The sequence below is a fragment of the Aspergillus udagawae genome, assembly GCF_001078395.1.
Source record: "Aspergillus udagawae IFM 46973 DNA, scaffold_1, whole genome shotgun sequence".
Classification (NCBI taxonomy): Eukaryota; Fungi; Ascomycota; class Eurotiomycetes; order Eurotiales; family Aspergillaceae; genus Aspergillus; species Aspergillus udagawae.
Genome location: NW_025091264.1, coordinates 2016636 through 2044624, shown reverse-complemented (window position 1 = coordinate 2044624; position 27989 = coordinate 2016636). Strand labels below are relative to the sequence as shown.

Here is a 27989-nt window from a genome sequence, read left to right as displayed (position 1 = left end):
TGACGATATGGAGAAAAAGAAAATCGCTCGGAGATCAACAACCGGGAATGAGACAGGGATGCTGTAAGCCACGGCAAAAAGCAAGGGTCGATGATAACTATGGACGAGCGGATGGATGTGCTTTGATAAGAATAAAGATGAAACTAAGTCGAGTCGATCGGAAGTCAAGATGGATGAAACGACAGTGATTATGTATGCTGATGGATTGGAGTACCCTGTAGATAGCCCGTCCGTAGACCCAGAAAAGGTGGTATCTGAGCACGAAGGAGGAGGTATAATTGGAAGCCGGTCTCAGAGCCGAGGGAAATTCTAGAACTTCTGTTCAGCAGTCCGGCTACATGGAGAAAGCATGATGCACGCAACTTGTTAGCCTGTTGGTCCTTTCCAGAGCAGATTCCACACAACACGTCTTCAATATTTACCCCACTATCCAATAATAATAACAATTGATGATGAGATCGATGGCTGATGTCTTGTCTTTTGTCAACAGACGAAAGGCGAGTCACGCCATCATCATCAGCATTATTATTATTATGATGGAGACAAAGGTCTAGAACAGATTCTGATGCCTGAGGTATCAATTGTAACGCGCAATCCATGAGTGCATTATGAACATTTTTAGGCAACAGGGTCGTAACGAAATAATAATAATAATAATAATAGAAAACAACAATAATAATAATAATATGGCTTACCTCACCACTGAAGATGATGATCTAACCGTCTCCGTCGGATGCGGATTGAGGTAGGGTTGGCGGACAGATATGATGTGCAAATGCTGCAAGATCCGCAGTATCTCGTTTTTTGGTTCTAAGTTGCTAATTTTAGGGGGTTCGAACCGTAGTCGATTGTAAGACTCAGTTCAGCGAGAGATCCTCAATGCTCTTATATTCATCAGACATCCGGATACCCCGCGGCACGGAGCAAGTATCTTCTCTCACTGATGGAGGCGTCAAGATAAGCTGAAAACGGTTGATCATTCTTCATTCTATTCCCACCTAGATAATCTAGTCTAGGTCACCAGATAAAGCTGTGACCCTTTGAAATTATCCATTCCTTTTTCGTCCTTCCGATCGTCTGGCAATTTTCTGTTAACCGACAGAGCCACGATTATCGAGACTGGGAATCAAGATAACAATCCAATCCAATCATGCCCCTCACCTTGATGACATGGGAGTCAATGAGACTGCCAGGTCAACGCCAGATCAGCCCAGTCCTGGCATACTCACTGGCACAAACAATCTGGCAGTGTTTGGGCGTCCATAATCGGCGACAGTTGACTACAAAGGGCGAACTCCCGCTCCCCACCTAGAGCGGTCGAGGGGTCTAGACAACTCCGTCCGGATGAGGTTGTGTCCATAGATTGAGAGCACGTTGTAGCTGGTAGAAAAAATTAGATTGTTTTACGTACGTGCATAAAGATGGGCAATATCCTGATTTCTTTTCTGGCAGACCATTTTGATGGATCGGCGATTGTGACATCCAATCATTCATGCCATATGGCATCAATCAATGGAAGTGTGGCCGATGTCTTAGCTGATGATCGCAGCCTCAATATCCGGGAGACACCCTGTATGTCTCGAAATCATGAGTGATCTTGACGGAATTACCAGACGCTCTGGGGAGCGGTCTGAGGCAAATTTCTGTGCTACTGGTCGCTTGAGAGGAATACAGAGAGATCACTAGGGGTACGGAGTTGCTCAAACTACGCACTAAATGGATAACGGAATAGGCTTAGGTATGGGCGAGATTGACAATAGTCTCTGATAACAGCAGCAACTCGTATGTAGGAGCAGAGGCCTGAAAAAAATGGGGCGCACTGACAACATGATACCAATCGTGGAAATAGACAAAGAGTACCTCCGAAGGTACATCGGTTATTTCGTCATCCTTTACCCCATAGTCGTCACATTTTACAATAACTCAGTTCGCCATGATTCTATGACGCGTCTTACTGGATACCCATAACAACTCACTCACCTGGTGGACTGATTCTGGACTCCAGTCATTGCCCTGAATGTCAAATGATGGTGCACAGATACAGCTCCAAACTCCAAGCTCCGAGCTCCAAGCTCCAATGATCAACATCCATGCCAGTGCGGGAAAAGACACCTTACATTTGACTAAGAAAGTAGACCCTTCAAAGCACTACCCGTCAGTCTACTAAGGTAGACGGCGAGACAAAATACCCCCTAGGTCGGCAAGTCCAGTACTACAGATAAATCTCTCATGCAGACGAGCGACAGCCTCACTATCAAGGTCGAAGGGCTCCTACGTCGTGCGTCCTCGTTACAGGCATGCAATGCTGTATGGTGAGCATTGGACGCAGCCCCATTATTGAATTCTGGTTTCTCGGTCCATCGAACCCGCGATGCAATGTCCTACTGGATATGGAGTACATAACGCGAATATTCCTCTAGTGAGACAGTGCGGCGGACGTTGTGCGACTCTCCCAGCGCCGTTTTCTACCCAGGTACTTAGGAATTACATTATGAGTCACGCACGCGACACAGCTACTGCTAGTAGAAGACGCGAAGAGCGAATAGCACTAACACTGAGGGAAAATGAAACGAATCAATACTACCATTATCTGCCCATGACCTGCACAGGTCCCTAAGTAAGGTACGGTAGGCAACGAGCCAACTTGCCTAATCCAGACAGCTAGAAATCGACATCAAGGTACTCCGTCGCCGTACCTTGCTAATTATTATCCCAGATATGTACGCAGCACACAGAAACCAAGGTCCTCCGTCGCAATATGAAAAAGTCGTATCCTTGACCTAAACGATAAAATCTACTCTCCAAATGAAACCCCAGGAGAAAACATAGCTCTAGGGATCTTCCCTTTTTCACATGCGTTTCACCCGACGCAACCAGTCTCTCCCTCAATCCTTATGCAGGGCCCAGGTCCCGTTGCCTTCCGTCGACTAGCCCAAGGACAGGATAGATCAAGGTTTGCCACTACATACCGTGGAACGTCTTGAGGTTTACACAGGGACTAGGGAATGGCATCATCCTTTTTGCTGGTGAGAATATACAATGGCATACAGAAGAATTCGAAATTGGCTTCCAGGTTTTACGCGGCCAGAATGGAAATGTAATGTATCTAACAAGACCAATACATGTGTAAACATAAGGTATTGGGTTTTACGACACTTGTCCGTCCGATCGTAGCATGACGTTATGCCACATACTGTGTCCGCGCCCAATGAACTCATTCTCTGAGCTGAGGGATTGGGGTAGTCATCAGATCCCAGCGTTCGATCTGAAATGCCTTGCAATGCGAATCTCCTTCCTTTCGTTACATGGTATTGCCATCTTTGGAATAACTCCAAGCCCTCTCAAACTCATTCCAACCCCCAGGCGGTGCGTCCCACATGGCCAATTCACGAACCACTGTCTCGTAGCATCCATCACTGGGCATATTTCCCTGACAAACATTTCCTCCAACAGCGATGTTGATGAGGATTCTGAACTCACTCATCTTCCTCGTGCCAGGCGGCTTCTCGGCTCTCATGATGGGCCTGCCATCAATCAGCCAGACCAAGCGCCCTCTGCCCGTTGTTTCGTCCTCATCCCAGATAAAATCGTACCTCACTCCCGCCAGCGAGTTAATGTTGGGGATGGGGGTTTCGAGAACGCGATGCTTGTCCCAGTCCTGACCGTTGAAGTGACCCCAATGCAGACAGGTGTGGTTGACAGCATCGCCGTTCCACGCTTCCATGATGTCGACTTCACCATCCTCGGGCCACTTGAAGGGGTCTTTAGGCAGCAGCCAAAAGGCAGGCCAGATTCCTCGTGCTACCGGCGCCGTAATTCTGGCCGACAGACAGCCCCGTGGTCGACTGAGGGTCTGGTGACTCGACAGCCTGGCGCTGGTAAATTTCTGGGCAGGGTCGGGATGCCCGTGATTGATCAGAGCGCGCACGATCACCGCATCGCCCTGGGGTGAATGGAATGAGTTTTGCGGGCTGTCGATATAATTCTGCGACTCATCGTTGCCCCATCCATGTTGACCCTGTTCGTGGTAGAAGTTGGTGGACACTGGTACTTGGGGATGTAGATTGGGCCGCCAATAGATCTGGGGTTGCGAGCCCTGCTCCTGATAAGCTGGTGGTTTAGTGGAGGCTGGAATAGGTGGTGGGGGAGGCCTGTTGTACGATGGTCCCGGCTTTGGGGCGGGATGGCTGAATTCCTCCCAAGCCTTGTCTGCCTTATCGATAATGCCCTGAAGCGCCTGTCTGAATGGCATGTTGAGAATGACCTCGGTATAGATGTTTGTTGCACAAGTTGCGAGGACGCGGAAAAGAGACGGTAAGCAAAGCTGACGTCATATTGTGGATATCTAGGCATCGTATGTCAGATAGTACCAGTTGTTAGCTATATGGAGTATGTACTACGCAGCCCTAACATTGAAGCAATCGTTAGCTTGAATCTAAAACCTGAAAACCCTTCTTCGATCACTAAGCCTCCGGTAGTAGTGATAATCTAGCAGCTACTTTTCTCGGCCTGCTAGTAATTTGTGCCTTAGGCACTAATAATATACAAACTCTACAAACCTCTATTGAAAACTTTGGCAACACAAGAGGTTGAACTCCTAATGTGTGGCCTATATATGGCCAATGTAATGTGCTTAATCCTAGCGCCACATCATTGCAAATCTTCATCTCGGCATAATCAATATAATTAACACCACGTGCCTCTCTGCTCGCACTATCTCCAAATATGGCAGAACCGTGGCATGGCCATCCTCCTGCAACAGAACTCTCTAGAGCAGAGCGCTTCAAAGCTACGCACCTCGCCGCGCGCCATGGCAACTACCACCAATATTACACCAAGTTCCGGGCGCCCACGGTCCCGGACGAACGCCTTTCTATTCTTCCATCAGAGATCCTCTGCAACGCGCGAGTCATAGACCTCGGCTGCAACGCGGGCAAACTGACCCATGAGGCGATAGCGCACTGCGGCGCAGCCGCCGCAGTCGGCGTCGATATCGACCCATGGCTGGTCGAGCAGGCGAAGGCGGCATATCCGGACGGGCCGTGCACATTTGAGCACTTTGACTTCGTGGATGCGTCCGCGTACAAGGGTACGGCGCTGGGCAAGTTCGACGTTGTCCTACTGCTCTCTGTGACCAAGTGGATTCATCTGAACAACGGGGACGCCGGGATATTGACGCTATTTGCGCATATACGAAGTATACTGAATGAGGGGGGTTATCTCGTTATTGAGCCGCAGCCTATGAGCAATTATGCGAGGGCTTCGAAGAAAAATAAAGAATTGAGAGAGACGTATAAGACTATCCAGATTAAACCACCGTTTGATGATGAGTTGAAAGCGCAGGGATTTGAGAGGATACTTAAATTTGAGAGGGACGAGGAAGGGTTTGCTAGGCCTGTGCATGTTTGGAGAAAAAAATTATCATAATATGATCAATGGAGATGGCTTCAAATGAATCGGACGAATTGACTTTCATTGGGAAGATGTAGAGTTTTTGGCTAGTTTTAACAGTTGAAGCTTGCTAGTGGTAAAAACTCGAAGGTGACAGGCGAAGTAAAACTGCACATGTGAATGTCAGCGTATCCACTAGCACTGCAGATATACTTTCTACCACCGGCAGTGACCGACCCGTGAGGCGTACTAGTAGTTAGATAGCGGATCAAAATGTCATCACACAGTACAACTCACAAAGATGCTGGTCGCTCTTTCCACACGTAAAAGCAGCGGTATCACAACGACCGGAATCCCTAGTCTCTGTCCTACACTCGCAAGACGAAGCTCGGCGCGGACCATCCTGACACGCTAACGAACATAGGCAATCTTGCTTTCACATTCGAATCTACCAGTCGACGTTCTACAGCCATCGATTTACTTAGAAGCTGCGTTTCTAAGCAGCAATAATTTTAGGCCCTGCTCATCCCGACACTGTCTCTAATTCTGACTGACACTCTGTTGGCCTGGGAAACTGGGGATGTGGCTATCAGGATATGATCAAACTACCTCTTTCTTTATTCCTTAATAGGGAGGCTTCATCGTATAGTATCTGATAGTATAGATCTGACATGATGTTCACCACTACTCAGTCCCATTTGGCAACCATGCGTTGCCCACCCTTTCTTTTTCTGGACGCGTAATTTACAGCTCTTAAATATTGTTTCGAAAGAACCCGTACTTCGTAAGTTTCGCGAAACACTCACTGCGTTTCCACTATCCATATTTAGCATAGCGTATTTGCAATTGGGTTTCGAGAAACAATTCCTCTGTGTAAATCAGGGAAGGCAATTTCGAATTTAGCTGTAAAGATGTGATATGTGATGTGATGTGATGCAAGGGATGGACTTGAGCTAACTTCGTGCATGGGTGAGGTAATGTCTATCTTGAGCATCTCATGTAAAGGCGGGATGGTGTAATCCAGTCGCTGGTGATGCCTTACCCAGGGTTGAATTGGTTGATCTGCTTCGAAATCTTTAGAGGATGTACAACAGCGCACGCAATGCATGCATCCTGGTAAGCAGATACGGGACAGCAATGTTAAACACCTAAGCATTAAAGGTAGAGTAAACTCATCTGGGTATCTAATCTACACGACCTATCATACAGAAAAAAAAAAGGCGCATCCAGTCAAATGGGCACTGCCCAAGTGGTAGGGAGCCTTATTGAGGCTTATCAATGTCCATTGGATCCACGCCACCCGCTGCCACAGGTGTTGGTGTAGCAGGAGCAGCTGGCGCAGGCGGATTGGAAACACCCCCGGCAGTCTTCATCTCACCCTCCGGCTTCCCAGGAGCAGCAGATGCAGGCCCTTCCTCATCGTCTTTGCCATCTTTCTTCTCGCTCTGTTGGGTTTCACTTGGGGCGTCAGGATTGAGGAATCTCGCTGGAACTCCACGCGCCGCAACACCGACAGGACCAACATAACAGCCTAGCATGGGACTCCAGGCAGACTTTTGGGCAACAGTCCGTCGGATTTCTCGATAAGCATATGCGTTGGCAAAAGGGAGGGAGGTCTCGGGGTCTCGAAAACGTGAAGGAAGAGATGTGATAACACAGAGTGACGAGGAGATTTCTGGACAATAAGTCAGCTTGGCCATCCACACGGAGTGGCTCTGAGGAAGTGCACGTACTGGTCAGTCGGGGAGGCTTTTTGGAATTGAAATAAATGCTAAACTCGCGACTTTGCGCAGTCTCCTCATCAAAATTCTCGAGAATCGTTAGACATCGTCCCGTTTGCTCGACGACCGGAGGCGGAACAGGGATTTGGGGTTGTGGTGCGCTGTCACTCGGGGAAGCAGGCTGATCCACATGTATCTCAGGCGCTACTTGCTCCTGCTCGGTTGATGCCGACACTTTTGGTTCCTCTTGCTGGCCTGTCTGCGTAGGCGTGGCAGCAGGAACTTGGGTAGCTGACGGAGAAGTAGCAGGAGGGGTCACTTTAGATTCAGACGAGGGTTTCTCGTTCGTGGGCCCCTCAGCATCCGTTGTCTTAGAAGAACTATCCGGCTGGACTCCCGACGGCAATTCCTCCGGTTTAGACTGGTCGGGATTCGGCGCGGATCTCTCCAGTACTTGCGCCGCAGACTGTGTCGGATCCTTCGGTGCTTCGCCCGGCGTTTTTGAGCCGGCTGCTGCCGTCTCGTTTTCGTGTGGGGCCTCACCAGCTTTACTCTCGACTTCCACTGGTTCTTTAGACGTGCCTGTCTCTATTTTTGGCAGCTCTGAATCAGGAGGTTTCTCTGTGGTTGCCTCAACGGGCGCTGGTGTTGATTCAGCTGGTGGGGCGGGTGTTGTGGAATCTGCTGTAGCTGCCGAGCCCTCTGGGATTGTAGAATTTTCTGGGGCGGAGGTGGCCTGCGTAGGCTCAGACGCCGTCGTGGCTTTTTCTGGGTCTTGCTCCTGAGGAATGGATGTTGTCTCCTCTGCTTTCTGAGGAGCCTTCGCAGAATCTTCTTGAGCAGGTGTTTCTTGAGCAGGTGTTTCTTGAGGCGTAGAGGTTTCTAGAGAAACAGTCTGCGAACTAGCAGGCACCGCAGGAGTGCTCTGAGCAGGCTTCTCGGCCGTACTCTTCTCTTCCTTCTCCGTCTTCTTGCTTTTCTTGCGTGTAGTCTCTTCCTTCTCAGGTTTCGGTGTAATATCAACTCTGCCCACACGCGTCAAACGGCCATTGACCCATGTAGCGATGCCGCTCCAGTAGGATATGACCGGTCCCTCCAGACGACGGTTCTGTAGCGCCTCGATCTTGGCCCGTCTCTCCTCAGCCTTCCTTTTCTCCATCTCTTCCCATCGACTCACACTCTTGCTATTCAATCTTTCCACCCTTTCAGCTTCCGCTAGACGGTCCGCCTGCGTCATTTGCTTCGGTTTCAGATGTGCTTTCCTCTTAGCAGCTTCTTCCATAGTCGCAATGAGCCGAATACGCTTCTCCTCGCTATCCTTGAGCCGCGCATGTGTCAGTTGTTTGTTCTGCATCGTCTGACGACGCGAGGACGACCGCGTGGGCCCATCTTCAACTGTGGGAAGCCACGAGATACGCTCTGACTTTTTCTTGGGTCGAGGGGCAGGTACTACGGAGACAGCGGAGGGGTCGATCTTGACCTTTTTCCGGGCCAGCTTCAGTCGTAGATCTTCGCGTGCTCTGCGTTTCTGTCGGTCGGCCTTGGCTTCCTTTTCGATCTCCTTCTCGCCTTCGAGATCATCGCCGCGGACATTCGGGCCTTGGTCTTCATCGTCATCAGAGGATGAGTCCAAAGCCATGTCATCCTCTTCTCCTGCTTCTTCCTCTGCGTTAACTGAAAATTCGTTGTCATCGTCTACTTCCTCGAACAGTAGCGCGAGCTCGTCGTCTGCTTCCGCGTTCAGAAGGGCGGACAGATGGCGCCCTGCTGTACTTCGTCTCGCGCGTCCCTGAATGAGGGACTCCACCACCTCTCCTTCCGCGGGTGTTTCCTTGTCGTCTGCCATACTGTAGCTCCGAAGGTTGACTGCCAGAAGGGTGCAGTGAATCGTGGATTTGTGAGGACCTGCCTGCGAAAGACGTGCAGTATCACGTAGATGACATTAGCTCTCTTTGACTCGCGGACGTTAACGAAATAATAATTAGCAAGCGAAACCACCTGCACAATAAAGTTGTATTGAAGAAGAGGCAGGATGAAGCTTGTATCAGACAATGGCCGGAGCTATCTACCTTTCTAGAGAGGTAGGCGGTCGTAGAAAGTTCATCCAAGGCGGTGCGTTGGTGGCGGTTCACTGCCTCAGGCCGTAAGGCATACATATGCGCCCTCGAGTAGGCTGGAACGGGTATTACCACACTACCTACCTACCTTACCAGACTGTATCCCCCTACGATCTGTCAGGTATACGTATGATAATGACTGATAAGGATTGTGTCTCTCCTACAATCCTCCAAGTTGTATTGTTTTATATTTCCTGCTTGTCGCAGTAAACCATGCGTGATACGGGTATCTAGCGGCAAGATGCCAAACATCCCTCGAGCCTCGCAAGTCTACCCTGTGGCTTATGTTGGGTGAAACTAGGGAGGTGCAGACTTAATCGGGGAAGTCGAACCAATGATGGTACATGTACACAATCCTCTACGTTGAGCGCCATTATAAGCAGCTGGTATATTTGGAATTTCAGAGAGCTCCAACAATTAGGAACACCAAACCCTATCTGGCTATGCGTGAGGAGTCGCTGCTGAGGGTCATACAACTACTCCTTTGCCTCAGCAGATCAGCAAACTTCTCTGTCAAACGCTGAGGGGGGTAATTCTCCTATAAAGTACGGAGTAATGATTGGTCCAATAACCTGTCCTTTTTATGGCCTTGTCTGTCTTGTGGACGTCAACCAACTGGATGACAGAGCCCCAGACGCATCACGCACAATGGCTGGAATGCGGGGGCTAGGCCGTTTCAAACCATAAATCGTCCAGTCTGAGTTGCCGTTTCAGACTGCTGCTCCCTCAGGTTTTACTGGTCTATGGATGTAGTGGCTTTGAGAGAGAGACAGTCATCCATGGCTATGAGTCGATAAGTGCAAGGGAATATCCCATTATGCGAACATTCAGCATCAGACAAATTCGTACACATAACAGGTTTTGATGAGTTTCAATTAAATAACACGACATGACCAGCAAATCTACCTGGATGTAGGTAGATATATTCTGAGTACTTGGTAGAAGAGAACAAAATCGAGCCATAAGGCCAAATCATACAAAGCGGAAGGCCGGATGTTGCGCGATTTCATAGCAGGCTAACAGTTCCCATACTCGTAGTGGGTCATGAGTCAATCGAGGATCTCGAGTTCAGTTCTGTTGATCCAATTCACACCAACATACTGCTTTCGAGTCGGGCATTTTAACAAAATCACAGTCTGTTAACAGTAATTAAGTATCGGAACTATTATAAAATAGTCGTAGCGGTAGTAGATCATGCTAGAAAGGAGCGATATCTGTCAACTGTCAACTGGGAATTCCTACCGACATGACATCTCCGGGATCCGGCAACTTAGTTTGTTGGTACCTCAGGAACCTAACCATATCAAACCAAGCAAACTTACCTTTTCGGTTCCTCGACCCAACTTCTTCGCTTCCTCAATCCTCTCACTCAACAGGCGTACGCTAACTTGGCCAAATCCATCAATCCTCTATCATCTACTACTTGTTCCTCCCCCTTCTCTCCATCTAATTTCTTGTCTCTCTCCTGAGTTCGTTTCTATATTCTCTTCTTAAATAACCTTTTCCCTCTTAAGGATTTATTTAGTGACTGCTTGTCGCCTGTCATTTCTCTGCCGTTCATCCTCTCTTTATTTTGGCGTTGCCTCTCTGCGCAGCCGCGCACATCGTTTCCAGCCACCTCCGTCCCCTTCGGATTCGTTTCAACCGTCGCTTCTTCTTTACCTCACTCAAACTCGGCCGGTGACCATAGCTTGAGCGACATTTTTGTTTCTTCACAGTCCTTCCGGGGCGTTCTCTAGAGTGACGCAGTGATAGATCTTAAATCCGACAACCTAATATACCAGCAAACCGTGGCAGCTTGGCTTTCCAAGACATCCGTCAGTTAGCAGCTGCTATCGTCTACGCATTGTATAGACGGCTACATTTGAGCCATATTGATATCCATCGCGTATATTGTCTCATTCTCCGAACTCTCGGCTACTGTGCGAAGCTTACGAATCTCTCCTGCGACAAAGCAACCCAAATCTGACCCCGCCACGGACAACATTCTCCAGCGTGTTCAATTTGAGCTAACCTTTGCGCTCTGCGGGTCAATTGTCGATCTTGTTGCTTCACCAGGATCAACGACGCCCTTTGTCAGTATCCGTACGAGTATCCGAAACTTTACGTTGTGCCCCATGGTTCCTTCCACTCAGGTCCCCAACTGAGAAATTACTTTCCGTCATACTCAGTCACTCCGGTACAATTTTTGCCTACGTATATTACCGGCTTTGCATCTTGGAAAAAGCAGCTCGCCTTCTTGAGGTGGAGGGTCATAATATATAATGCTTCCTGTCTCTCGACCGGAGGGTCACATGAACCTCAATTATATCCCAACCTCCCAACCGATGTCTGGGACTTCTACGGGGCGCAGTTCCCCTAGCGACTTGTCCGCATCTGCCGCTGTCAAATCTGCATTTGGGCCTGCAAATGGTCTTGGTAACGCAGGGGGATCACTTGGAGGCGCAAGGCTAGGGGCTGGATCCCCTTCTCACGAGCTTGGCGCTCGCTTATACTCGAAACGGTAAGTTGCCAAAATCTCGGGACCTCATGCTCACGACATGTGCTCTGTATTGATCATTCTTCTTCTCTGTACTCAGTGCGCGAGAAATCCAAGCGGAAGAAGGCGTTTCGCCGAGTATTTGGGGCCCCCCTACTAGTGGCCACTCGACCCCGTTGCGCGAAAATATCCCCGAGTCTCCTAGCCAGGAAGGGTTTCCTGACTTGATTCCCACGACTACCGGATCGATTAATGGTCCCGCCAGGCGTGCCAGAGCTGGCACAGTTCCTTCGCGTTTTTCGCCTGTTGGCGTTTTGAACGAAGCAAACCTTCAACAGACCTTCATATCTCAAACCTCTCGGCCTACTCCATCCACAAGCCCCTTCCGTCCTCCCGGCGTGTCCGGCATCGACGCAGGCGCGAGGGTGGCAACTACTGTCGGTGCAAGCAACCCAGGCACCCTTTCGCGTCTTCGAGCTGGCTCAATGCCGCAGAGGACGAATTACCTTGCATCATCCAGTCCTTTTGGGCCTTCTTTGTTCTCCACGAACTGGTCGAGTGCGCGTGATCGAGCGACCACTCTGACGAGTATCCGGTCTTCGGAAGGTCCTGCATCACCCAGCCAATCCTCGTTTTCGAGGGACGGTCTCGCGGATACTGATGTGAAGACTTTGGACTACTTGGGACTCGCGGAGACCCCCCAACAAGTACGAGCCAACCTTGTAAGACCCTCTGTCGATGTTCTCCTGCAGCAACAAGAACAACAGCAACAGGCATCTGCGTTGCCGCCACTGCTTGCTGAACTGGCTATGATGAAAAATAACAACCGATTCCGGTCTTATTCTGTCAATGCCAAGGAGAAATACGCAGACGATGAGGATCTTGAGTATGCCACTCGCTATTCTCAAATCCCCTCTGGCACCGTCACCCCTTCTGCCGCAGCGACAGCTGCTCAACTGGCTGCAACCCAGGCCCAGATTCATCAACATAATCTCGCTGTGCAAGCATTCGCCAACCATGCCTCGGTCAACCGACCGCGAGCAAGAACGGCAGGTGTTTTAGAGGCTCCTCCCCAGAGATCTTCAATTCGCAACTATCTTGCCACTCCGTCTCGCCTTGAAAACAGCTTCAGCGCCGCCGATCTTCATATCGCCGAGACCGGTGAATACGATGAGCTATCCGAAGCCGTACAGATGATGAACCTTGGAGGTAATGGTGGTCAAAATCTTGGTCTTCGCGCGAGCGGAGAGACCACTGACGAAAGCAACCAAGATGGGCCCACGCGCGCCTTGTGGATTGGCAGTATTCCAGTTTCCACGACTGTCACCTCACTGGAGGCGATCTTTGGCATGTATGGCAAGATTGAGTCTACTCGTGTTCTGACGCACAAGAACTGTGGCTTTGTCAACTTTGAACGCCTGGAAAGCGCCGTGCAAGCCAAATCGTTGCTTAACGGCAAGGAGATCTTTCCAGGGGCAGGCCCCGTTCGGATCGGCTATGCCAAAGTCCCTGGCAGCTCTGCATCTGGCACACCTGGAGCTAACGGCGTGCAGTCTTCACCCACTCCTGACCCAAATTTCAAGTCTGGTGTTTCTGACGGCCTGGACAAGCCTGACGCTGTGGGCTCGTCTGTGCCCCAGATTCCTGCCCTACCCGACCTTCAACCGGAAATGATCCAGATAGTCAAGGAGTTTGGCGCTACCGATGATGATACACTCAATATCACTGCTGCTGTTCAGCGAGCCATCGCATATCAAGCTTTTGAAGACGAAATCCCTCCTATTCCTGAGCCCAGCCAGACCAGGATGTTTGATGCTCCACGTCTTCGAGACATCCGCAAGAGGATCGACAACGGCGCTTGTTCAATTCAGGAGATCGAGGACACCGCAGTCGCAATGCTCCCGGAGATTGCCGAACTGTCTTCCGATTATCTGGGCAATACTGTCGTCCAGAAACTCTTTGAGTACTGCTCAGAGCAGACCAAAGAACAGATGCTCGTTCCCATTGCTCCGCATTTTGCTGAGATAGGTGTTCACAAAAATGGTACCTGGGCTGCTCAGAAGATCATTGATGTCGCCAAGACACCCACGCAGATGAAGTTGATTGTTGATGCTCTTCGCCCCTACACAGTACCGCTTTTCCTTGACCAGTACGGCAATTACGTCTTACAATGCTGCCTACGTTTCGGCGCTCCGTACAATGACTTCATTTTCGAGACCATGCTAAGCCGTATGTGGGAGATCGCTCAGGGACGGTTCGGCGCTCGAGCTATGCGAGCCTGTCTCGAAAGCCACCACGCCTCAAAAGAACAGCAACGGATGCTTGCGGCTGCCATTGCCCTTCACAGCGTACAGCTCGCGACAAATGCAAACGGCGCCTTGCTGCTAACTTGGTTCCTGGACACCTGCACGTTCCCTCGTCGCCGTACCGTACTTGCTCCACGGCTTGTTCCTCATCTGGTCCATTTGTGCACTCACAAGGTCGCTTATCTGACCGTGCTCAAAGTGATTAATCAGCGCAACGAGCCCGAGGCTCGCGAGATCGTTTTAAGGGCATTGTTCTTCAGCCCTGGGGACGAGGTTTTGGAGAAGATCTTGAGTGACCAGACTTCTGGAGCCACACTGATCTTCAAGGTCTTGACCACCCCTTTCTTCGACGAGTCAATGCGTGCGGAAGTCGTGAAGAATGTGGCAAAGGTGCTCACAAAATTGAAGGCAACTCCCAACCAAGGCTACAAGCGCCTCATGGATGAGGTTGGACTATCTTCACGTGGAGGCGCTCGGGACAATCATCACGGGCGTGAACATTCAGGTCATTCTGAAAATAAGCAGCATCGTCCCACTTCTCGGCAAGGACAATCGGCCATGGATAGGCAGTATAATGGACAGTTCGCGCCCGGTCTTCTTGCTCAAAACATGGACAACACGAGGTCCATTTCTGAGCAGCAACCAAGCGCTACGCCATTCGACCCCTACTCGATCAATGCTGTCAATGGCATGAGCCCCACCGGCGCGGTCAACCCTCTCAATGGACTTGCTGGTATGAATGGTGCTGGGTTTGTCCAGGATCCCCTGATGCCCCTCACTCAGCAACAGCTGCAGTATCAAGCTTACCTGGCCGCCCAATCTCGAGGCGTCTCGCCCGCTGGTCTTTATCCTACCCTGGGTAACCCCAGCTTTGGCTACCCAGCCGGAGCACCGTCCGTGGACGGTCTTCGGCAGTCTGCTCCTATGCCTGGAACACCCGCTCAATTGCTGAACCAGCAGGCCTTTGCTCCTCAGCAGTTCAGCCCTGTCATGGGCACGCCCCAGATGTATCAGTATCCTCCTCAATTCTATTCGCAAACACCTCAGGCCCCTGGACAGTCGGCTGGGGGACGTCGCGGCCGTGTAAGTTCCTCTCAGAATGGTGGATATGGTGCATGACCTAACTGTGTTGCTTAGCGTTGATTTTGCATGTTCGACGCTCTGAACCAACTTTGTGATGAAAGTCTACGCCTTGTACAAATTTATCTCTTCCTGTTTGTTTTCAGCATAAATCAAAAAAGGAAAACCTGCTTTTCTGGAGCGAAACGACCCTACATACCTAGACTGACGCTGGCACGTCTCGGGGAGGGGGAAGAGGAACGACACGTGGAAAAGTATTGCAGTTCGTATCTGCTTGAGAATACTTGTCTCATACTCGGTCAACGAGTCTTGATATCACGACAGTCATCAGCATACGGTGCGGTCATGATCAGTTTTGTCAAATATAGTTTCATCGGCGGTGGCTACTGCCGCTGCTTGCCTTGAGAGCTCTGACGCCTCACTCAGAGGCGGAGGGCTTATATAGGGTTTTAATGAGTTCTTGAATGGGTGATGCGCAGTCCTGAGTGATCTCATGTAAAAGAATTGTAACGCCTGTACAGCAAGTAAGATTCACCATGTTATGCCCCCACGAAAAGTCTTTAAATTCCATCGCTGCATGCAGTGTAATTCCATATTTGTTCTTTATTAATGGTGACTGCCTCCAATTTGGTGTTGCTGGTAATGATGACTCTTTGCGGGCTCTGAAAATCGATGATTTCGCGTAGTCGCTGGATTCTCCTTCCAACAACACATTAACCCATCCCACTTGGGAACCACAACCAGCTGATACCATCATGGGATGATGCCACAACACTCCATCCTCTATCAAAATGCAGAAAAAACAATCTTCTTGATCGATATCCCGACGTCTATCGCGTCCGCACAGGAACTTTCGCCAGTGCAGTTGGGAGCCACACTGTGCAATCCCTACCCTGCAGGGATAGACAATCACAGGAAACGTCATCTCTTATCTTCAAGCCCCCTAGAGAAGCCCTACACAGTATCTACGGAGCCAAAGTCGGATGCTGCGAGGGCTAGAGTTCTCAGTAGAATTCCGGTCTCTGAACGAGCCTTCCAGACCGAGGTCATTGAGCCTCTGGTTCGATGGGCATTGCAGGAGATTAGCGGGGCCCACTCGGACTCTGCAGACTGGTGTCGCTTGAGAAAGGTCCGAGATGAAGAGTCGCAGCTGAGGAGAAAACGAGACGGACCTTGGAGCAGAACGTCCTCGTGCGAGGATGGGTGCTCAGCGGATAGTGCGCTGGGGGTCGCTGCTCCTACCAGCCCGCCGGTTATCCTGTCGCCGGGATTGAATATGTTCGGATCCATGGCGGAACTTTGCAACGTCGTAGCTAGGAATACGTCTTCGGCGCAAGCGTTGCTGGACGTCTGCTGCAAGATGGAGGCCGATCCCGAGCAATGCGAGGTAGCGACGGCGCATCGGCATGTCTTCTCCGTCCCGCCGTTGTCTACTTTCTTGCTGTGCTCGCTACCGCTATTGGCAGAGGACGAGGCGAGCAAGGGGCCTATTCCGGGTCTATCTCCGGCCCGCAAATTCAACTTGATCCTCCTTGACCCGCCGTGGTCAAACCGCTCTTGTCGTCGCAGCGGGCATTATCAGACACAGCCATATTCTGAAATGGGCTTACTGTCCAAGCGCATAGGGGATATCCTGAAGATCCATCTATCGGACAATCCGGAGAGTGTATCCATCGCAGCAATCTGGATAACTAACGCGCCAAAGGCACGTAGAGCTGCCTACGATGCTATTAAGGGAGCTGGGTTGTCCGTGTACGAAGAATGGGTGTGGATTAAGACGACGACAAAGGGCGAGCCCATCACGCCGCTGGACGGGCTATGGCGGAAGCCGTACGAGGTCCTTGTGATTGGAAGGAGAGCGGATCGGCCGTCTGATGCCGTTGATGCTATTACGCGGAGGTTCATCGCGGGGGTCCCGGACGTGCATTCTCGAAAGCCAAATCTCAAGGAGCTTTTTGAGCAGGTATTCTTCACGGGGTCAGCGGCTGGCCCAACGACGGGCGATACTTGCGCGGCGTACTCTGCGTTGGAAGTATTTGCGCGTAATTTGACTGCCGGCTGGTGGGCCTGTGGGAATGAAGCTTTGAAGTTCAATTCAGAAGACTGGTGGGTTGAAGCCTAAGGTTTTATTCACTCCTAAGAGATGAGGCATTCAATGCGCTTGTAAATGTCGCCAAAGACCTTGGAGCAGGCCAACCGCATTGCTTACGGTGCTAGACGGTGGAGAGTAGTCACTCTTGACGGCCTGTCGATCGACGTGTCAGGAACCATGAGCGGAGGTGGCACTCGAGTGGCAAGAGGTGGCATGTCCTCGAAGCAGGTGGCTGAGGTGAGCCGGGAGCAGATTTCCAAGCAAGATTCCGACCTCGAAGAGATAGAGAGGAAGTTCCAGACTTGTGTAGCTACCATGATCTCAAGGTTCATCTGGCATTCAAAATAGCAGCTTCGACATTGTCCATGATGCACTGAATCTGATTATCTGGGAAGACAGTTCAAACGCCAGAGACGCCTGTAGATGAGGCATGATAGCCTCCCAACCTGTCTAAAACTGTACACATCCGTAACGTACCACGCCATGATCAACAACTTCAACCACCGGTAAAGCCCCGTCAACAGCCTCAATCGAAAGAAGGCCCCAGACTGACCAAACTGAATCTCAGATCCGGATTACCCCCCGCAGCCTCCGTCTTCAGAAACCTCCTGACCCCCAACTCCAGCGCCCTCTCACTCAACGCATCCTCATCATCAGCCAACCGTCCTCTCTCCAACGGCCCTTTTCTCCTACCATCAAGCTCCCACAGGCGCCCATCAGACCCCTTCACAAACGCCACGAAATGCAAATCGACGTTATCCTCCGCCTGTGGCGCAGCCGTATCCCCTAACCGCGCGGCGTCCGCATGCGCACTCTCCAACGCCTTACTCTCATAGAGCAGATCTGCCCTAGTGATGGGACCCAGTGGCTCCGCTTCGCGCAGGAGATTGTCCAGATCGGAGCCAGGGATGACATGTCTGCGCGGCTCGCCGTTCGCCACGGCGTGCAGGAGTCCGATCAGCCCGCAGGCGTTGCGGATCGTCTGCTTGAACCACATCACTGGCTCTGCGGGGCCGGAGCCAATGTATTCGGGTAAGGGACCATCCTCAGCGATGCGGGAGGCTTCGTAGGATGGAGAGACGGGGAAAACGAGGAGAAGAGCGTGTGAGGGGCGGGGGACGAAGGCGAGGAGGTCGGGCTCGTCGATTGAGTAGATGTCTGTGAAGCCGAGGGTGGGTGGGAGGCCTAATTGGTGGACAAGGTGGGACATGACTTCTGGGTTGTTTTCTGCGAAGGTATTAGTATCTATACTTTGGACCGTTGATGAGCTTGGAGATATGGTACTTACCAAGAGGCACGAAGGCCTTGTTTGTGTTGGGGACATCCACATGCTCTGCCATGATGGGGTCGAGCGTCGAGCTGTCTTGAACACTGATTGATTAAAAGTTTCGTAGATTACAGGTCGATTTGAGCTCAGAGTTTGTCGGAAAAAGTTTATGGAAGGATTGTTGGGGGTTTGTAAAACGATGGAATTACGGTTGCGTGGTGAGGGGTGATTGACGTCGCCTTGCGGGGTTGAAGAAATTCCGTTTCGGGAAATAAATACATACAAAACTGTCAACTTATGCTTCCACATATTTAGGCTTCTCTAAAAACAAAGATCTGCCCGCAATTTCAGGAACCTAATAGATACAGCTCTTTGGGAGCTTAAATGTGATTGGAAGCGTCAGTTGTAAATGAATCTGCTTGGAAGACTATCTAGTATAATGGTCATTTCTCCTTCATATATCATAAACGGTAGACACTTCTAGCATAATTCTAAGTATCATCAGTCATGACCAGTCACTCTCAGTTCCCAGTTGCTGGCTTCGACCCGTTCTTCAGCGGATAGAAGACATTCGTCCACAGCTCGCTGGCCTCTCCGAGGTAGTATGTCAAACTGACATCCGCAATGCTTGCATCCTGGTCCCCAGAGAGAGTCTCCAATTGAGAAATGAGATTTTCCAGCCCGAAGGCTTTTCCTGTTGCTTGTGTCGCACCCGCCTCGAGCATGACGTTGACCACGTGGATGTGAAAGTGGTAGTAGGTCGGTTGGTCTAGCATCACAATTAGTACACATTACATCGACACAGGCAAAACCAGGGCAGCCCTAATGGATAATACTTACAATGAACGTATAGCTTCAGCTGGTCCTGCTCCAATTCTGGATACATCTTCACTGTTCCCTCAAGCAGCCTCTGCCTCAGATACCGCAACCAAGGGATATGCTTCTTCTTGAGATCACGCAAACTCCAGATATCTCGCCGTTGCACGAGGGCCAGCAAATGCAGAGAGCTCATCGTCTTTCTGTCCCAGTTGAGGTCAGGGAGCATCAGGAACCCATCATCGGGGCCCTCGCCCGCATCCCGTAGAATCACGTCCTCCTGCTCCGTCCGGCCTTCCAGGATATTAAAGACCCAGTTCAGTCTGCCTTCCTCCCGTTGAGCGCTCATATACGGCCGCACATAGTCACGGTAGATCTCCGGCGTCTCGGTCACCATGCGTAGTAGCTGATCTGAGTATTTTTTGATGTGCTTTTCCGTGCAAGGCCATATGAGATTGAGTTTGAGGTCGTGAAACGGCGGTTCAACCTGGCCTGCGCCTGACGATGCCAAGTACCACCGGTATATGTCATTGTCGCCGAGATTCTTCACTCTGCTGATTGCAGCGTGGAATGCCTTAAGGACTTCGAGGGATTCGGTTGCGAATGCTGCTCGTTCTGCAATCAGGATGCCTTGCTTGCCGTCAATAGCCCCGAGTATGGCGATACGGCGGCCATTTTGATCTATAGAGATCCACAAATCAGCTACATGCGGTCAATTCAGTAACGGCGTGATGTGTATCAGGGACCCTGGGCCTTGTGAATATAAACCTTGAGCGGGCATGTTTTTACCTTGCTTGAGAAGTCTGTTGATTTCAAACTTGGGAATTAAAGCCTCGGGGATAATCTTCTCTCCACTGCCGAGGATCTGCATTGTGACTTGAAAGGAGGCAATTGACGATAAAGCAATAATGGGCAGCAGTTGGGAATTTCAATGTTATCCCTACCCCAAATCGTTCGGGCAGAACCTACACTTATCAGGCGGTCAAGAGCTTATCTTATCAATACGAAGACAGGTCATATCTGCAGCATGAATAGTAAAATATCTATATAGAAAATGCTGTAAAAAGGCCATTAAACTGAAAACGAAGAGTCCCGATGACTGTATCCCTAGCAGATACGGGCAGTCACACCTTCCCAGCGACACAGCGTGGACACCTCATTTCAGCGGTGTAATCTCGTTGTCGGGCTTCAGTTTTCAGTCCATTGCTTCCATAAGACGTGAGTAGAAGTCAACACGAAGAGAGCGGCTGATTTTCAAGAGCAACATTTCGCATGACTCGGTACTTAGTCTGGCACCCATCCGCTAACCCGAGGTGAAAAGAACTCGAACTAGCAGCTCGGCGTTACTTCGAACGATGTCGCTTAGATAGCTCATTGCACTTGCAACTGAGCAGCCAGCGCCTGAAGAACAAATCGCTCAGGCAGCTGGGCCTGCATCCCAGGCTCGGATGAGTGGTTATGAGTCATTGGTTCGGCTCAAACAGCACCGATAATTCAAGTGGTACTTGTCTTTGCGTCGCTAGATTGCGTATGTAACTGGATAGAAAGTTAGCTACGAGTCTGGTCAACGGTTGTCTCTGCATACCGCTTCAGCCATCTTCAGCCATTCTTCGGCTCCCTTGACGAAAGCATCATCGGCCGCCGGCACCTCTTCATGGCCCCAGACCATGAATTCGTCAAAAGTAGCCTGTTTTTCTAGTACCTTGGTCGGCTCTTCCTGCTCGATTTGAATATTTTCGGTCTCATATCCAGTGTCACTTCTCTTAGGCGGTAGAACACGCTCAGTAGGCTGCACAACTATTCCTGTAGGGCCAGGTTAACTATTATATTACACATGGTCAGCGGATGCAGATCGTACCCTGATAGCCTTCCGGAATTGCAACACGTCGGCCTCGAAGCTTGCGTCCTCGGAAGTAAGCAGTCTGTAGGCTCTCATCTACGTCAATGTTAGCAGACAGACAGAGAGACCCAGGAAAATTGACTCCGTGGGCGTAACACAATGCTTACTCTTCTCATCTGACACAGGGTTCCAGTAACGCTCTAGCGTCTCAACGAACCCATCATGGTGGATTCTACAGGGAAGGATATTAGGGATGCAATTCTCCATCGACTTCTCATTATCGGCTGCAGATGCCTGTTTTTGAGATGCTTGGATGGCAAACATTTCTAGACCAGCTGAAGGAAAGAAAGTCTTGAGTACTTTATGCAGGTTGCAAAGCAATCAGAAAAGGAGTTAAAAATTAGTTAGCGCTTGTTCAATGCCTGTACTTTTTTAGAAGGGATGTTTTGCTGTAGCAGTGTGGTTGTTATTCGGAACAAGCTGACACGACGCGTTGCCCGCGTTAAGTGGATAGGTTATAGGAAAAGCGCCATCCCAAAACGGTCAAATTGGTGCAGATTCAATGTAGAATAGACCTGCGGAAATACTTAACGATGCTGGACCAAAGATGGAAATGAGAATGACAGAGGTATATACTGAATTCAATCAGAAATAATAAAAAAAAGTTTTTCCAAAATTATCAGATTATTCGAAGCTAGTCCTTCAAATAATGGATGATGCGATATGTACACAAGAGACAGAAGTCTAGGGGTATATAAGGTCTTCAACTGCAGCTATGAGGTTTCACTACCTCTTACGAGGCTTCTTCTTCTTCTTCTTCTTTTTCTTCTGGTCCTCGCCATTTTCCTTTTTGTCGACAGCGACGCGAATTGGCCATTTCTTCATATGCTCCCGCTCGAATGCCTCTTTATCTCGTCTATACAGGAGCATCGTAGCCTTGGCATCCTCGACACTAGAGTGCGCCCCGTCTTGAATATTCAGGCCTAGGAACTCAGACGCCAGGATTTTCAGGCGTGGAGAGCCGCCACCAGCGATCTTTCGGTAAGGAGGATGCTTGCTTGTGTCTCTGATGTCGCGCTTGGGATGGCTCAGAAGAAGAGCATCCAAGTCATTGCTCACAGCATGTCCAACGAGTATTCGCCCGTCAAGAATCTCTGCAACGTCCTTCTGGACTTGTTCGAGGGATCGAGCCTCCGCCATGTGTTTTGGAGAAATGCCGCTCACATGCGTCCGCCAATCTGTAACCATCTCTTTGGGCCTGACGTACGAATCATATACTTGTTCGCCGTTGAAGTTGACAATACTGACACGCGCGAGGGCAGAATCGTCATCGGGGTTGGGACCGACTCCCACCATTTCGCAGTCCATAGCGACATATTTACCTATTTCTGCGCTGAAGAGGGGTTAGATGGTGCAGATAATATATATAGGATAGAAAGTACTAACGTAGGTGAACGGCCCTCGTTAACTTTTGCTGTCTTAGACTCAGTCCGTGAGTGCTCGGAGATCGTAGCCGTAGAGCTTTTGCGGGAAATAGTTTTCACCACAGATTCCTGTGCGCTCCTGTCCCGTCCATGCTCCCGTTCCTCGGGCATTCTTCTCTTTTCTATTGAAGACTTCTTGCGCTCTATTGACTCTGTTTTCTGCTTCTTGACTGCAACATTCTGTGTGTCGCGGTCTGATGTCTTGCGTTTTTTAGAGGCCGACGAAGCGCTTTGTTTTTTCAGCGTCTCCTGAAGTTTCTTCCAATTACTGGAAAGATTATTGACGTCCATGCCAAAGGTATGTGTGATACTAAAGCATCATGATGGTCTGATGGAAAGAGGAGGTGGTGTTGAGAAGGGTATGGCAGTAACATTCCGTATCGTTCTCTAAAAAATCGGCGATTAGATAGATGGCACTAAAAATTTGGACAACCTTCGGCCCCACTCAGGCAACTGGTTTAGTCTCGAACACTACGGTTAATGCACTCCGTGGATCTATTGGCTTATAGAGCCGATAGCAGATCTATCTTACCTAGCATTGGGGTCACAGCAACATGGTAGCTTGAGTGACTGAGGTCGATTTGCGAGATGAGAATGTGGGATGATTTCTATATTGCAAAGCCAGTCCATAGCAACACGCTTTTGTGAAGTGCAAAAGAAAAAAAAAAAAAAAAAGAAATCCAATTATCAAATCTCCAATCCTGGGACTTTGAAATCCTTGTATGTCCACTTCTCCGTCAGCTTCCTCTTTGCCTTCTTGGCCTGTGTCACCGGCTTGCGAGATTCCAGCTTTCCTTGCACTATTAACGTGCGGAAGCGGTCATCTAGTAGATTTCCTTCCGGCTTCAGTAGACGTAATGAGTCTTGAAGTTCGTCTGGGAGTACAACCTCCAACGGTTTCTCGGGCACACTATTGCCAAGTCAGTACGTGTGAGACCCGGAAATCGAGATCAAAAGAAAAACATACCGGGATTTGCCCAATGGCTTACGCCGCAAAGCGACATCATCTCCCTCTTCGGAAGAATCATCTTCAGACTCCTGACTGCGTTCGAGTTGTCTCTGCTGCACCTGTTCCGCGATAGTCTTCGCTTGCTCAAGTTGCTCTTCCTTCTGTTTCATCTTGGCTTCCCATTTAGCTTTCCTTTCGGCCTCCTTGCGCCTCTTGATCTTATTTCTCTCTGCCTTCGTCTTCCGCGCTGGACGCTTCTTGTTCAGCCACTCTGGTTTCTCGTATTCGCTTTCGAATCCCTCCCAGGCACTCTCATCGTCAGATTTGACTTCACCATCATCATTTTGTGCCTCGGCAATAAGGCGCTGCCTCTCTTGCTCCTTCCGCTCTTCTTCCAAGCGCTTCTTCTCAGCATCTACGGCTTCTTGTCCCTTCTCTTGTAGAAGACGATCCCAATCCTCAAATGATGGGTTGTAACTGATGCCAGCATCTGGTGTACGAACAGACGGAATTGGCTTTCCATTCGCGGCAAGTGAGATTGGAGGGTGCTTGATCGTCGGAGGTGCAACTTTGGGCTTGGGCTTCTCGAGGTAATCAAACTGAGGGTCTTCAACAGGTGTTGGGTCTTCAGCATCTGCCCAAGGGTCATAAAGTTCGCTTCCTTCCGCCTTCTGAGTCGGATTCGCTTCCTTGGCCACCTGCTTCAAGCGCAGCCATTCCTTGCGGGTGACCCAGTCGCTCTTGTGCCTCTTGGATTTCGGTTCGATCACACCGTCTGTGACTTTCGAGTTCAAACGTTTGCGGGTATCGACTGCAGGAATTGCAGAACGCTGGGCTAGGATCTCATCGGCCTTCAGAGGCTTGTTCTGTTTGAAGTATGCATTTCTGATCTCGGCGGAGCCCTTCTTGTCGATGACGAACAATTCCTCTGAAGGCTTTTCTGCTAGAACACCACTGTAAAGAAGGAATTACATCAGCATATAAGATCGGAGCAGGCTTTCTAGACAAGAGTCCATTCGAGGGCACATACCCTTTGATTTCTTCATCTTTCAGAAGGCGAAGGCCTTCCTGGACCTCCGTAACGTCGACATTTTTTCTCCAGGCCTTCTTGCCCTTACGGGAAGGTTGCTTGAATTGATTTGGAGCTTCAACCGTGGCCGACATTATGAAGCCCTTTGCAGTCAAATTCAGATTGTCAATTTGTAGTTTTGTGTCTTTTTTTTTGTCGCTGCGATAACAATCTGAAGAAATTCCAAAAATCTGGACCCGCTTACCTAATGTGGTATCGCGGGGGCGACGCTAGGGCGGCTGCCGCGCTAATGTTCCTTTGCGGCGTAAGTGGTGTGGCCGCTCAAGTTAAAGACCTTCCTGCTTGAATCTCGCTTTCTGACCCGCGTCGATTTACTATCGACTCTGGCCAGCGCAGTTTAACTTACTGCATCGGAGAAATTTGAAGATCCTTTTATTTGTCTATCAGTACACAAATTTCTTCGTGGAAATCGTTCGCGCTGAGCGACCACATTCGCCATGCCCGTTGTCAAAGGAGGAGTCTGGTAAGTCTATCTACACTTTCGATTCTTGAGGAGCTCAGCATGGCTAATGGCGTGATTAGGACCAATATTGAGGATGAAGTTCTCCGGGCGGCTGTATGTCTTGCGTTCTACCTCACTCGAAAGACGACCAGAGTTCGTGAGCTGACACGTCTTTCTTTCGTCTAGGTATCCAAGTATGGTCTGAACCAATGGGCGCGTGTCTCTTCGCTACTTGCGAGGAAGACGCCTAAACAATGCAAAGCACGATGGGTAGAGTGGTTGGACCCTGGTATTCGCAAGGTCGAATGGTCGAGGGAAGAAGACGAGAAACTGTTGCATCTAGCGAAGTTGATGCCAACACAATGGCGTACAATCGCCCCTATCGTCGGAAGGACAGCAACACAATGCCTTGAACGCTATCAGAAACTGCTAGATGAAGCCGAGGCCCGGGAAAACGATGAGCTGGGATTAGGAGGTCCCTCTGGCGGCGAGGCGGCTGCGCCTAGTGCGGACGATGTGAGACGGTTAAGGTATGAGGTCCCACTGATTGAAAGGACGTTCGCTCTGCTGATATTTTAAAGACCTGGTGAATTAGATCCCGATCCGGAATCGAAGCCTGCCCGTCCCGACACGATTGATCTCGACGAAGACGAGAAGGAAATGCTGAGTGAAGCTCGGGCTCGTTTGGCGAACACCCAAGGAAAGAAGGCGAAGCGCAAGGCTAGAGAACGGCAGCTCGAAGAGTCCCGAAGACTCGCTGTTTTGCAAAAACGTCGTGAACTCAAAAATGCTGGCATCAATATCAAAGTCGTTACCCGGAAGAAGGGGGAAATGGACTATAACGCAGACATCCCATTTGAGAAGCCAGCAGCACCTGGATTTTACGATACCATGGAAGAGGAATCTCGAAACGAAAGACAGCGAGAAATGTTTGATCCTCGAAAACAACAACTTGCGAACAAGCGAAAAGGGGATCAGGAAGAAGACGCGGATAGGAAGAAGAGAAAGAACGACAAGAATGGTAGCTCCGCTTTCGCTGCTGCCGCAAGGGCCGGCCAAATGCAGAAGATTCGCGAGGCTGAGCAGAGCAGTAAGAGACGAGCGCTTGTCCTGCCAACTCCTCAAGTGAGCGAAAGCGAAATGGAGGACATTATCAAAATGGGCATGGCCGGAGACAGGGCCAGTAAGATGTCTGGCGACGAAGAAACAACTCGAGGTTTGATCGGTAACTACACTTCTATCGTCGGAGGGACACCGATTAGGACACCACGAGCTCCGCCAGAGGAGGATCATATCGCCAATGAGATCCGAAATATCAGAGCCCTTACTGAGACACAATCATCTTTGTTGGGAGGTGAGAATACGCCTCTGCACGAAGGAGGTTCTTCTACTGGTTTTGATGGCATCGCTCCTCGGCGACAACAGATCGTTACGCCGAATCCAATGGCGACTCCTTTCCGGCAAGCCAATGGTTTGGGGGCGACTCCATTGCATGGTGGGATTGGGCCAGGGGCAACCCCCCTCAGAACTCCTAGAGATCAGTTCGCGCTCAATCAGATGGAAGGCGGACAGTTGATTGGCAGCACACCGAGAGATATCAGATTGCACCAGAAAGCCGTCAGTCAAGGCATTCGTAGCAAGTTGGCGTCGCTTCCGAAGCCTAAAGAAACCGAATGGGAACTCGAAGAACTCCCCTCGGAGTCCGCAGAGCCAACTGCTGCGGCGGAGATCTCTGAAGAGGATGCTGCAGAACTTGATCGGAGAGAGAGGGAGGCACGGGAGAGAGCTGCGCAAGCTGAGTTGAAACGCCAGAGCCAAGTCTACCAGCGGGGACTGCCACGCCCAAGTGTTCTCGATATAGATGCTCTGATGGCGCGTGCCTCACACGTTACCGACCCCATCAATGGCATGATCGCTAAGGAAGCAGCTCTGTTGATTGCCAATGACGCTCAAAAATTCCGCCTTCCCAATGGCAAGGTTGAAGGCAAGGCAGGGAAACTGGAGCGACTCGGCGATGAACTCATCGAATCAGCGCGTGCAGCCATCGTAGCGGAAGTTGCTTTGTCTGATCGGCAACAGGAATGGCTGCAAGGCTTTGATGATCGTTGGTCGTCGGCGCACTCCAACGCCCTCCCAGGGCTCGCCAACTACGCCGACGACGATGAAGAGGATGTGTACCGACAAGAGCAGCGAATGATTGACGCTTTCGACAATGTGCAGGCTTCCCTGCTATCTACCGCAGAGCGAGGAAACAAGCTTGAGAAGAAGCTAGCGCTACACTACGGTGGCTATCAAAACCGTGCGAAGACCCTTCGAACCAAGATTGTCGAGGCCGGCTCTGCTCTAGAAAATTCGAAGGATGAGTTGAATGCTTTCCAGGCCCTACAAATTTCCGAGGAATCGGCTATCTCGCGAAGGCTCGAGAAGCTCCGCGACGACGTTGCCTTCATCTTGAAGAGAGAACGGGAAGCTCAAGAAACGTACAGGATTAGAAAGGAGGAGCTGGATGAGCTTGTTGCCGGGACAGAGTCAGTTGTCAATGGATGGCACTGATGGCATAAGCAACGATGATACCTAGGATGTAAACTAGTTCACTATTCTGATTTTCTTACTATTAGACAGTTCATGATTCGTGGTAGTAAGAAGTATTTGTGGGACCTCTCCCTGCATATATGCTTAGTATCAGACCCAAATTCAAGGAAATCCTGAATTCTACTCAGTGATGGACAGATTGTGCGCTGTAGTTACTCCCTCAATCTGTGAGGTTGCCAAAAGCGGACAGTGAAAAGGCCGGTTCAAAGGCGGTCTCCCAGGCAGCTTCACTGAACCAAACCTCCATCAACTCCTGCGAAAGAATCAGATATTTCATCGTGCACTTCATCCAAACCAGGTTTTCTGTCACAGAGACATCTCTA

General features: G+C 50.1%; 11 protein-coding genes across 11 annotated transcripts; 4 read left to right on the top strand and 7 right to left on the bottom strand.

Moving 5' to 3' along the window:
• Positions 1-3301: 3301 nt before the first annotated feature.
• Positions 3302-4252, bottom strand: Aud_000675 (glycoside hydrolase family 16 protein; the record flags this gene model as incomplete). Its single annotated transcript, XM_043286182.1, has 1 exon — positions 3302-4252. One exon carries the CDS (start codon positions 4250-4252, stop codon positions 3302-3304), a length of 951 nt encoding a protein of 316 aa, XP_043142117.1.
• Positions 4253-4725: 473 nt separating this feature from the next.
• Positions 4726-5427, top strand: Aud_000674 (class I SAM-dependent methyltransferase; the record flags this gene model as incomplete). Its single annotated transcript, XM_043286181.1, has 1 exon — positions 4726-5427. One exon carries the CDS (start codon positions 4726-4728, stop codon positions 5425-5427), a length of 702 nt encoding a protein of 233 aa, XP_043142116.1.
• Positions 5428-6653: 1226 nt separating this feature from the next.
• On the bottom strand, positions 6654-8958 carry Aud_000673 (putative signal transducer; the record flags this gene model as incomplete). Its single annotated transcript, XM_043286180.1, has 2 exons — positions 6654-7066; positions 7125-8958. 2 exons carry the CDS (start codon positions 8956-8958, stop codon positions 6654-6656), a joined length of 2247 nt encoding a protein of 748 aa, XP_043142115.1.
• A 2535-nt stretch (positions 8959-11493) lies between these two features.
• Positions 11494-15133, top strand: Aud_000672 (putative RNA binding protein Jsn1; the record flags this gene model as incomplete). Its single annotated transcript, XM_043286179.1, has 2 exons — positions 11494-11732; positions 11809-15133. 2 exons carry the CDS (start codon positions 11494-11496, stop codon positions 15131-15133), a joined length of 3564 nt encoding a protein of 1187 aa, XP_043142114.1.
• A 721-nt stretch (positions 15134-15854) lies between these two features.
• Aud_000671 (MT-A70 family) lies at positions 15855-17216 on the top strand (the record flags this gene model as incomplete). The annotated part of the gene is made up of 1 exon (XM_043286178.1): positions 15855-17216. The coding sequence occupies one exon, from the start codon at positions 15855-15857 to the stop codon at positions 17214-17216; it is 1362 nt and encodes a 453-aa protein (XP_043142113.1).
• A 496-nt stretch (positions 17217-17712) lies between these two features.
• Aud_000670 (ubiquitin carboxyl-terminal hydrolase) lies at positions 17713-18526 on the bottom strand (the record flags this gene model as incomplete). Its single annotated transcript, XM_043286177.1, has 2 exons — positions 17713-18413; positions 18475-18526. The coding sequence occupies 2 exons, from the start codon at positions 18524-18526 to the stop codon at positions 17713-17715; spliced, it is 753 nt and encodes a 250-aa protein (XP_043142112.1).
• A 448-nt stretch (positions 18527-18974) lies between these two features.
• Positions 18975-20140, bottom strand: Aud_000669 (putative mRNA decapping hydrolase; the record flags this gene model as incomplete). The annotated part of the gene is made up of 3 exons (XM_043286176.1): positions 18975-19222; positions 19294-19950; positions 20059-20140. 3 exons carry the CDS (start codon positions 20138-20140, stop codon positions 18975-18977), a joined length of 987 nt encoding a protein of 328 aa, XP_043142111.1.
• Positions 20141-20763: 623 nt separating this feature from the next.
• Aud_000668 (ribonuclease H2 subunit C) lies at positions 20764-21433 on the bottom strand (the record flags this gene model as incomplete). Its single annotated transcript, XM_043286175.1, has 4 exons — positions 20764-20805; positions 20855-21072; positions 21128-21205; positions 21277-21433. 4 exons carry the CDS (start codon positions 21431-21433, stop codon positions 20764-20766), a joined length of 495 nt encoding a protein of 164 aa, XP_043142110.1.
• Positions 21434-21895: 462 nt separating this feature from the next.
• Positions 21896-22884, bottom strand: rex4 (putative 3'-5' exonuclease; the record flags this gene model as incomplete). Its single annotated transcript, XM_043286174.1, has 2 exons — positions 21896-22502; positions 22556-22884. 2 exons carry the CDS (start codon positions 22882-22884, stop codon positions 21896-21898), a joined length of 936 nt encoding a protein of 311 aa, XP_043142109.1.
• A 396-nt stretch (positions 22885-23280) lies between these two features.
• On the bottom strand, positions 23281-24706 carry Aud_000666 (ribosome biogenesis protein NOP53; the record flags this gene model as incomplete). Its single annotated transcript, XM_043286173.1, has 3 exons — positions 23281-23503; positions 23561-24496; positions 24573-24706. The coding sequence occupies 3 exons, from the start codon at positions 24704-24706 to the stop codon at positions 23281-23283; spliced, it is 1293 nt and encodes a 430-aa protein (XP_043142108.1).
• A 363-nt stretch (positions 24707-25069) lies between these two features.
• cef1 (putative cell division control protein (Cdc5)) lies at positions 25070-27627 on the top strand (the record flags this gene model as incomplete). The annotated part of the gene is made up of 4 exons (XM_043286172.1): positions 25070-25095; positions 25155-25188; positions 25261-25604; positions 25656-27627. The coding sequence occupies 4 exons, from the start codon at positions 25070-25072 to the stop codon at positions 27625-27627; spliced, it is 2376 nt and encodes a 791-aa protein (XP_043142107.1).
• Positions 27628-27989: the final 362 nt, after the last annotated feature.